General features: G+C 42.3%; 1 protein-coding gene across 1 annotated transcript in view; it reads right to left on the bottom strand.

Annotated features, from left to right (window-relative positions):
• Positions 1-1,698: 1,698 nt before the first annotated feature.
• CHST13 (carbohydrate sulfotransferase 13) overlaps positions 1,699-10,377 on the bottom strand; it is a 26,940-nt gene continuing 18,261 nt past the window's right edge. The window contains exons 5-7 of the mRNA XM_044676155.1: positions 6,450-6,603; positions 3,602-3,687; positions 1,699-3,496 (exon numbers count right to left, since the gene is read on the bottom strand). Coding sequence (XP_044532090.1) covers positions 2,655-3,496; positions 3,602-3,687; positions 6,450-6,603 — 1,082 coding nt within the window. The 3' untranslated portion in view covers positions 1,699-2,654. The remainder of the gene's footprint in view (positions 3,497-3,601; positions 3,688-6,449; positions 6,604-10,377) is intronic.

Here is a 10,377-nt window from a genome sequence, read left to right as displayed (position 1 = left end):
CCCACCCCATTACATTTTCATCTGGTGGGGCAAGGGGCAGCTATGGCCAGCTGGCAGTGAGTTCAACACCTCTGACCTAATCTTATTTTACAGATGAGAAGATTGAGGTATATAAAGGTGAAGTGGTTTAATTAAGGTCACAGTTAGTAGAAGATTTGGAATTTCAACCTGTCAATGTTGGCAATATCCTATGCCCAACCCTTCAGAACGCCCTCCCCCTTAACGCTGCTCTTCAGGGATAGGGCAGCCTACCTTGGTCACAGAGATAGGTATGGTGAGATGAAGACATTTCTTCTCGCACTCAGCTGTCAAATGGATTTTATTAAATCACAGCACTGACCGTGTCACCCCTCTCTTCACTGCCCCCTCATCATATGCTCCACCAGCTTTCTAGAATCTTTAGGATGAAACAAAAATGCTTTCTTTGGTATTTAAAGTCCCTCCTTCCTGCCGCCTTCTGATCTTTCCAGTTTTCTCACACTTATTTCCCTCCACATATTTTATTGTCCTGCTCTAATAGCCTGTTGGCTGTTCCTTGAATACTATAATTCTCTCCAGCCGCCATGCCTTTGAACTGGCTGTTCTCCATGTCTGGAATGTTCTTCCTCCTTCCCACTAGCTCTCTTCAAGACTCAGCTCAAATCCCATCTTGTGCAGGAGCCTTTCTTGGTCCCCTCCCTCGTACCTTCTTTCCTTTGAGATGACTTTCCGTGTGTGTGTGTGTGTGTGTGTGGACATATTATACACATATACGCTAGAATGCATTATATACACCCATGTATATATTATACACACAGATGCACTGGGCACACATTACATATACATATAAGCTCGTGTCATGTATACATTATGTACACAGGTCATACACACATGACACGTGTAGATGCTCTCTAGCCATCACACGTTTATGATGTGTACACATTATATAACCATCTATTATGTGTCACACACACATTATATACTTAGACGTTATATATCTCACATCTCTATACATTCTATCCCTCTGTGTACACATCTTGTATGCATCTACGTAGCTTTTCTATACATAAGGTGAGTGTTGTATCTACATATTATGTACGTCTATATTCTATACACATTACATGTGTTACAGATACACTATATTTCTAGATGTAGCCATCATTTAGACATAATAGACATATTGGGGTGTGTGTGTGTGTGTGTGTGTGTGTGTGTGTGTGCTACAGAGAGAGAGAGAATATACGTGGCAGCTAGGTAGCCCAGGAGAGTGTCAGATCCAGAGTCAGGAAGATTCATCTTTCTGAGTTCAAATCTGGCCTCAGATGTGTACTAGCTTAGTGACCCTGGGCAAGTCACTTAACTGTTTGCCTCAGTTTATCATCTATAAAATGAGCAGGAGAAGGAAATGGCAAACCACTTCAGTGTCTCTGCCAAGAAAACCCCAAATGGGGTCATGAAGAGTTGGATATGATTGAAAACGAGTGAACAAGATAGGTATATATGTATATTTATGTATGTGTTATATAGACATTACATATATGATGTGTGTATCTTGTATGTACGTAGTTTGTGTATTTCTTCCCATTATAATGTGAGCTCTTTGGGGGAAGGGACTGTGCTTTCCCCTCACATATTCCCCCAGTGCTTAATACAACACCTAGCATGCCATAAGAGCTTAATAAACGCTTGTTGACTAACTGAAAAAATGCCACAAAGACAAATGGTAAAGAAATAAATTTACTTTTGTTTAAAAAAGAGTTACTCCAGCACCCTCGGGCATCTTCTTCAAACCAAAACATCCTGCCCAGGATTGCCCTCTCTGGTTCCATCACCTACAACCCAACCAGCCCAAAGAAGGCCAGAACATCATGGGATGTCCTAGCAGCGAGAGCGAGTTGTGGGGATGGGGCGGGGGGTGGGAGTGAAGACAAAGTTCTTTGCGGTCATGGCAGGATCACAAGATTTCGAGCTAGAAGAGCCCTCAGAGGCGATCTAGGCCGAGTCCCTCATTCTACAGGGGAGGAAGCAGCCTGGAGAAGGGAAATCGATGCCCAAGATTACAGGGAGTAACTAGTAGAGTCGGGATTTGAAGTCAGCTCTTTGGGCTCTAACTCCAGTGCTTTTTTTGGTTCTTCTACACTGTTTCCAGGACCAAACTCTGGTTTGGGAATGCCAGATGATGCTTGGCCATTGGGGATCTCCTAAAAGAGCTTAACCTGAGAGTTTTCATTTTCTTCTTAATTTCCAAGGGGTCCAAAGCTTCCTGCTGACCACAGGAGCTCTGCCCGTGCAGCCTCACCCGTGGGGGCGCCTCCTCAGCAAACCCCACCAAGGAACCTTTCCACCCCATGATGGAGGGCTCTAGGATTAGGGAATGCAGCAAGGCCACTGAGTGTCTAAGGGAGAAGCGGTCATACTTATGCCCTAATGCTCAATTTGGAAGAAGGGATGCAGGGAGGTGGGCAAGCTATGCCCCAGTGATCTCACCCCTCTCATCCCAATAGGAACTCTGAGTCTGGGTCTCCCTCAGTCGGTGGGGAGACAGTCCATGGCATGGACACGGAATGGAGTGGAAGAGAGCAGCAGGGAAGAGGGAGACGTGGCCAAACCAACAAGACCGGGAGGTCTAGGAGGGATGACGAAGAGGCAGAGATGGGATCCCCCTCGTAGCCCCGTTACCGGAGCTGCAAGTAGGAAGGGATGGAGTAGTTGAACAGGAGATAGTCCATCTTATATAAATTAAAGAGTCTTCTTTGGTAGAAGGGGCTGATGCCCTCGAAGAAGTGGGCTGCCTCACCGCCTGTCGTGTGTGTGATCTTGGAGGAGGTCGGGAAGTGGATGCCAGCTTGGTCGGCCCCGACGAGGCTCAGCACGTAGGCAGCATCCTCTTCCAGGGTCTCGTATTTGCCCACCACATCATAGTGGACCAGGCAGGGGTGGCAGAGGGAATGCGCCCGCTCCCAGTGTTCATTGAATGGCTCTTCTTTCCGGGTGCGGGGATCTATCAGGTAATAGAGGAATTCTTCAAAGCGGACGTCATCGCCCCGAGCCAGGGCCTCCGGGCTGGGATGCTTTCGGTGGCGCTGGATGATTCTCGTGCCATATCGCCTATGGAAGGCTGTGTTGTAATTACGGGTAAACTTGTTGCGGTAGGCCGAGACCAACCGCTCAAAGGGTTCTCGAACGAAGAGGAACTTGAGGTAGGCCCGTAGCCGCCGGTTGATCTCGGCCGGGCTGTAGTCTGCCAGCGTCTTCAGATTGGCCGGCACGTGGGCCTCGTGGGCTGGGATCTCCAGCGGGTCTCGGTACTTGCCACCTCCTGTGAGCACCATCATCACTCGCTTCCAGTTGGTACAGGCTACTTTGGGCACGTAGCAGTACAGCAAGCCATGTTCATCGTCCACGACCAAGTGGCGCAAGTCCTCGGGGCTCAGCAGGCGTCGCTTACGCGTATAGCGGTTGCACACCTGACTTAGAAGCTCCCTCCGTTTTTGGTGGGCCAGATGGAGAGGGGAGTGCTGGAGCTAGGAGAGGGAGGAGAGACTGTTAGAACTGGCCATGACTCACATCTAGGAGGTGGGCTACTCTCATCTTTTCAGATGAAAGGGGATTTAGGGGTCATCCATTCTCCTACTAGAATATAAACTCCTCAAAGGTCTGGACTGCTTAACTTTTGCCCTTGTATCTCTGATGCTTAACACATTAAAGCTTGAAAAATAATTTTGATTGGTTTAGCCCAATCCCTTTATTTTATCGATGAAGAAACAGAGGTTCAGGAAGTCCTTGAAAATCACCTGTTAAGCCTTCTCCAAGGCAACATATTAAATTGGTAAATGATTTGGGACTGGAACTCAAGTCTCTTGCCTTCCAACTCTGTGCTTTAACCACTACCCTTTGTTGTCTCTTGGTAGAATGGGGTCCAAGTCCTATTTCTGGGCTTAATCTAAACCAGGGGATTGGGAACTAGGATCAAAGTTGGCCCTTGAGGGAAAAAAGAGTGAAATCTTGTTCCCTCCTACCTCTTGCTGCCCAGAGTCTTTCTGGTTATGTGATCCCCTTGTGAGCATCCCCTTTCCTTGAGAATAAGTCTGAAAACTCAGAAAAAATGAAGTTCTATCTCCTGCATATCAGATTGGTCAAGTTCACTGAAAGAAGAAAGTGATGAATGTTGGAAGGATTGTGAGAATATATGCATACTAGTGCATTGTTGGTGGAGCTGTGATTGATTCAGTTGTGCTGGAAAAGAGTTGGATGTTCTACTCAAAGAATTATTAAATTGTCTTTCCTAACTTCTTAATTCCAGTGCCTTCTAACTCTTAATTATTTTCTATTTTTCCAATACATAGCTTGTTTGCGTATGTTTGCTTGTTGTCTCCTCCACCAGATTGTGAGCTCCTTGAGGGGGAGAGACTGTCTTTTTTTTTTTAAACCTTCCCTTCCCTCTTAGAATCAATACTAAGTATTGGTTCCAAGGCAGAAGAATGGTAAAGGCTAGGCAATGGGGGTTAAGTGCCTTGCCCAGGGTCATATAGCCAGGAAGTGTCTGAGATCCACATTTGAACCCAGGACCTCCTGGCTCTAGACTTGGCTCTTTATCCACTGAGGCACCCAGTTGCTCCTAGCTGTATCATTTGCAACTTTTTGTAAATCCAGTGTTTAGCAGAGTACCTGGCATATAATAGGGACTAAAATGTTTATTGATTGACTAATATCAACACTGGATATATAGCACAAGGAAGTCAAAGAGAGAGAAAGATCCCATATATTCAAAACTATTTATAGCAGCACTTTTGTAGCCAAAGTCCCTACATAAGATAAGTATCCGTCCATCAGCTGGGGATGGTTGGATAAATTTTGGCATACGGGTGAAGTGAATATTATGGTCTTAAGAAGTGATGACTATGAGGAACTCAGAGAAACTTGGGAAGATTTGCATGAATTGATGCAACCAACAGAACCAATAGAACAATCTCTACACGATGATCACAAAAATGTCAAGGAGAACAACACAAGGAGAGATCAGAGCTCTCTGAAGTGAGTAGAATTAGGAAAATAGTTCATAAAATAATAACATTATTAAGAAAAACAACCTTGAAAGATCCAAGAATTCTCATCAATGCAATAACAAACCATGATTCCAGAGAATGAAAGATAAAGCATTCTGGAGAACAAGAACTTTAAACACAGAACAAGACATACATTTTGGGACGCCACCAATGTGGGAATTGATCCATGCAAAGGCCAATCTTGACTCTGAATGACCAATGGTGAGACATGCTATCCCCCCTTCTGGTGGAGCTATGGAGGTGAGCTACAGAGGAAGAGTAAGAAGCAAGTCAGATGTGGCCAATGGATTGGTTTGCTTTTTCTTGGCTATATTCCCTTGTTACATGGGAGGGCTTCCTTGGGGCAGTATAAATATTGGAAAGTTACAATTATGCCAGAAAGTATCAATAAAAAGTTATTAAACTTTTTTAAAAATGTAATTATTAAGTATTTTTATTAATTTTAAATCAATAATGTTTAACTTTTATACTTAATCATTATACTTTTAAACACTTCATTATTTTATCTTCCTCTTCCCTCTCAAATAGAACAAAATATCCCAGAAGAATAAAATTTTATAACAAATATTCATCACCAAGCAAAGCCAATTCCCACATTAGTCATGTCTCAAAATGTGTGTCTCATTTTGCAGTTGAAGTTCATTGTCTCTAGCACGCTGGAGTCCTGGTTTGCTGTTGCATCGGTCAGAATTCTCGAGTCTTTCAAGGTGATGGTTCTTCATCATGTTGTTATTATTGTATAACTGTTCTCCCAGTTCTGCTGACTTCCAAGAGCTCTTCCCAGGGTCCTCTGCCTCAGCTCCTTTCATCATTTCTGTTTTTGTTTTCGTTTTTGTTTTTTTTACATTTTTAAATCCTTAACTTCTGTGTAGTGGCTCCTAGGTAGAAGAGTGGAAAGGCTAGGCAATGGGGGTCAAGTGACTTGCCCAGGGTCACACAGCTGGGAAGTGTCTGAGGCCGGATCATTTCTAACGGTGCATTGATATTCCATTCCATGCAGACGCTCTGACTTGTTCAGCCATTCCCCTACAGATGTGCGCCCCTTCGTTCAAAGTACTTATTCTAAGAAAACACTCGCAGTCTAATAAAGTTTTTTCTGAATTTCCCATTTGATCCGATTTGCCCAGACCTGTGTCTGAAACTACAAACTCTAGCTCAGCGGGGTCCCATTAATGAGGTTCCACTGCTGACTCAAAGGGGCCCCTCCTAGCTGGAGCCTAGAGCACGGGACGGATTCCAGGGCTGGAGACGTATTTTCTTCTCGCCTAGGAGGTTGGGGAAAACAAGTCAGTGTCCACGGTGGATGGTCCTGACCTTTAAAAGAGAAAAGCAGGCCAGCAGGGCACTGCCCACCTCCTCGACGGCTTCCTGCCTGGCTCCCTGCCTACTTCGGCCTGACCTCACCTCGCCACGGGGGCCAGGAGCTGTCTGCGGAATGCCGACTTGGCAGGCTCACACCTCGGAGCCCCACTGTCCCATGCTAAGAAATCCTCTCTCCCTCCCTGGGTAGCTCCCTGGATTCGTACGTCTCTGGATTGACTCTGAGGCCAGCTGCAAGCTACGATGGGAACGCTTAAGCTCAAAGTTTCCTGAATCTCATGCAGAAAGATTCTTAACCACAGCAATTGCCCAAGTCTGGTTTTCTCAGCTAGTCTTTAAAAAATAAAAAAATAAACATATATAATAAAAATATACATTATTTATGTATATATTTCTATTTTTATAATTAAATTTTATAATAAAATATTTATTTAATATAATCTATTATATTAATATATTTTGTATATATTTTTATATTATATATTTAAGACTAAGACTATATATTAAATTAAAATATGTAAAATATATATTTTATATACATACATTATATATTTATTATATATCATATATAACAAAATATATAAAACATATATTTAATATTAAATATTCAAGGAATACATTAATACATTAATGTGAAATGTACATTTAATTTCTTTTAAATTTAATCTTAATTAATTTATATTAAATTTCAATAAACTAATTTAAATAAATATATTGATAAAATTAATATATTCACTATTGTTAATATATTGAATATATTTTATTATATATAAATAATGCATAATATATCATTATGTTATTGATATATTATTATATTATAATTATATATTAATGCAATGATTATATTAATAATTGTATTGATATAATATGGTTATATTAATATTATATACAATATATAATAACAAATTATATATACTATATAATAACATATATGATATTTTATGTGTATATATTTATATAAATTTATAAATATAAACATAGTGGTTTGGTGTGTGCCAATGGGAAGGATGCAGGCACCCACTCTTAGTGGTCAGAGAGCACTGTCCCTCTAGCCCTGCCAATCAACCAATAATCAAACAAGCATTGATTATGTGCTTACTATGTGCCAAGCATAGTAGCAGGCTCTGGAGATTTAAAAACAAAAATAGACTGCTGTGGGGCAGCTAGATGGCACAGTAGATACATTATTAAGCCTGGAGTCTGGAGGACTTGGGTTCAAATCTAGCTTCAGACATTTCCTAGTTATGTGATCTTGGGCAAGTCACTTAACCCCAATTGCCTTAGAATTGATACTAAGGTAGAAGGTAAGGGTTTGAAAAAGAAAAGAAACTGCTCTTCAGGAACCTAAATTCTATTGGGAGATAAAATATATATGCACATAAATAAATAGATGAATATTAGATAAAGAATGAACAAGTGGTGGAGAAGTAAAGGCTTCAGGTAGATAATGGCAGCATTTTGAAGGCAGCGACATATTCTGTGAGGTGGAGGGAGGAAGGGAGTGTTTTCTAGGCTCTCCCTGTCCCCCTCCAGACAATCTAGGCAAAGGCACAGAGATGGGACATTGAGGGTTGTGAGAGCCTAACAAGAAGGAGGTTGTTTTGGCTGGACCACAGAGTGTTGCCAGGGAAGCACAGTACAAACTCATCAGGAAGAAATGGAAGAATCAAAGGAGGATGACCAGGATTATTGAGGGAATGACATTGTATGAAAGTCAGCTGGAAAAAATGATGGTTTTTTAGCCTGGAGAAGACTCAGGGAGTGAATGGCTGATGTTGTCCCCTCATTTGGCGGAGGCCGGAAGGGATGGATGGAGTCAGCTCTTCACATAACTTTATCTCCCCGACTCCATCCCCCACCAGGAGACTGGGGGCAAAAGGGTAATTTGCAGGGAGGAGGACCCAAGTTTTCTATATATGGCTAACCTTAGCTGGCAGTCTGTCTCTCTGTCTCTGTCCCTCTCTGTCCTTCTCTGTCTCTGTCTTCTTTCTGTCTCTGTCTTTCTCTCTCTGTCTTTCTCTTTGTGTCTCTCTTTTTTTCTCAATCTCTGTCTCTTTGTGTCTCTCTGTATCTCTCTGTGTCTCTCTTTCTCTCTCTGTCTCTGTCTCTGTCTCTGTCTCTGTGTGTGTGTGTGTGTGTGTGTGTGTGTGTGTGTGTGTGTCTTTCCCTCCTACACAAGTTTTCCTAGTTTATATGATCAAATTTATCTCCCTCCCTCCCTTCTCTTCCTCTTCCTGGTGCTGGCAGGCAATTTGATCTGGGTTATACATGTATTATCATGCAAACATATTTCCATATTTTTCATTTTTATGAGTAATCTTATAAAACCAAAACCCCAAAACACAAACCCAAATAAACAATCGAAAAATCATCCGCTTTCATCTGCATTCTGACTCCACCAATTCTTTCTCTGGAGGTGGAGAACATTCTTTGTCCTAAGTCTCTCAGAGTTGTCCTGGATCATTGTACTGCTGTTAGCAACTAAGTTTTTCACAGTTGATCGGCCCACAATATTATTGTTACTGTGTACAACGTCTTCCTGGTTCTGCTTATTTCACTCTGCATCAGTCCATGAAGGTCTTTCCAGTTCTTTCTGAAATCATGCAGGGAGACGGCCTTTCTAAACAAAAGTGAAGGTCTGGACATGCCCTCAGTATGCCATGGATGGATCAACAATGAACTATGACTAAACACTGTGCTAGGCACTGAGAACTCAAAAAACAAAAACGAGGCTGCCCCAACCCTGAAGGAAGCTTATATTCTGTGCTCCTATTCATGCTCAGGGCTAATAAAATGAGGAAGGGTTGCACCAAACTATCCACACTGTCATCTCCCATTTCCCCCAACATCACCCTCTTCTCTTCCCTCCTCTGGTGTCTGATAATGGGGTGTTCCTCAATGCCTCTACTTATGCCCTGTCCCATGCACACTCCACCTTCTGGCCTTCTCTAGCAGCCTGTCCCCTTTTAATCTCATTTTCTATTAGTTCTTTCCCTGTTGCTTTCAAATATTCCCACATCTTCTCTATCCTTTAAACACAAAGCAACACAGGGGGTGGCTAGGTAGCTCAGTGGCCTGAGAGCCAAGCCTAGAAATGGAAGGTCTTAGATTCCATCTCCATATATATATGGAGAGAGAGAGAGAGAGAGAGAGAGAGAGAGAGAGAGAGAGAGAGACCCTTTACTAGATGCTATCATCTTACATCCAACTTCCATTACCAGCCAAAGTCCAAAAACAAGTTATCTATTGTCGTTGCCTCTCCTTCCTTCTTATTCAATTACTCTTAGAAGTTTGACTTCTTGACTTCATTAACTCTATGAAAATATTCTCTCCAAAATGACCAGCAGTGTCTTAATTGTCAGCCTTGATGGTCGTTTCTCATTCCTCATCCTTCCTTCTCCAGTTGGATGCTCTCTCCTATCAGGGTTTTTGTGGTTCTACTCTTTCTTGGTTCTCCTCCTACCTGTCGGGCTGTTTTTTTTTTCTCTGTCTCCTTTACTGGCTCATCCTCCACTTTATGGATGTGTCCCAAAGCTCTGTTTTCTCTCTTTCTAGTCTCTCTTGGCGTCCTCATCACAGGAGTTTAATGATCATCTCTATACAAATAACTCACAAATCTACAGAGCCAGCCCCAGGATTCCTCTTCAACTTCATTCTCATGTCACTGCCTCCCTAGTGGATTTTGGAAACAGGGTGTCCCAGGGACAACTTAAACTCAACATATTCAAAACAGAACGAATTCGTCATCTTTAACTTTTCTTCTTCTTCAGCTGTCAAGTGTCATGGAGATGTTTGGTTCCTTTATTACTTCTGAGCAGTGTTGATAAGAAAAACTCAATAAGGTACAAGGATGGGAAACCATGATGATGAGGGATTAATATGATAGCATCGTGTGACAAAAAAAAAACCCAAAACAGGACTAATTATCATTCTCTTCAAATCTACAGCACTCCAAATCTCCCTATTTCTGCTATAGGTAATTATGATTAAAGTGAGGGGGGGCTGGAAGAGA

This window comes from Gracilinanus agilis, chromosome 1, assembly GCF_016433145.1.
Source record: "Gracilinanus agilis isolate LMUSP501 chromosome 1, AgileGrace, whole genome shotgun sequence".
Lineage (NCBI taxonomy): Eukaryota > Metazoa > Chordata > Mammalia > Didelphimorphia > Didelphidae > Gracilinanus > Gracilinanus agilis.
This window is presented reverse-complemented; position numbering and strand designations above follow the sequence as displayed.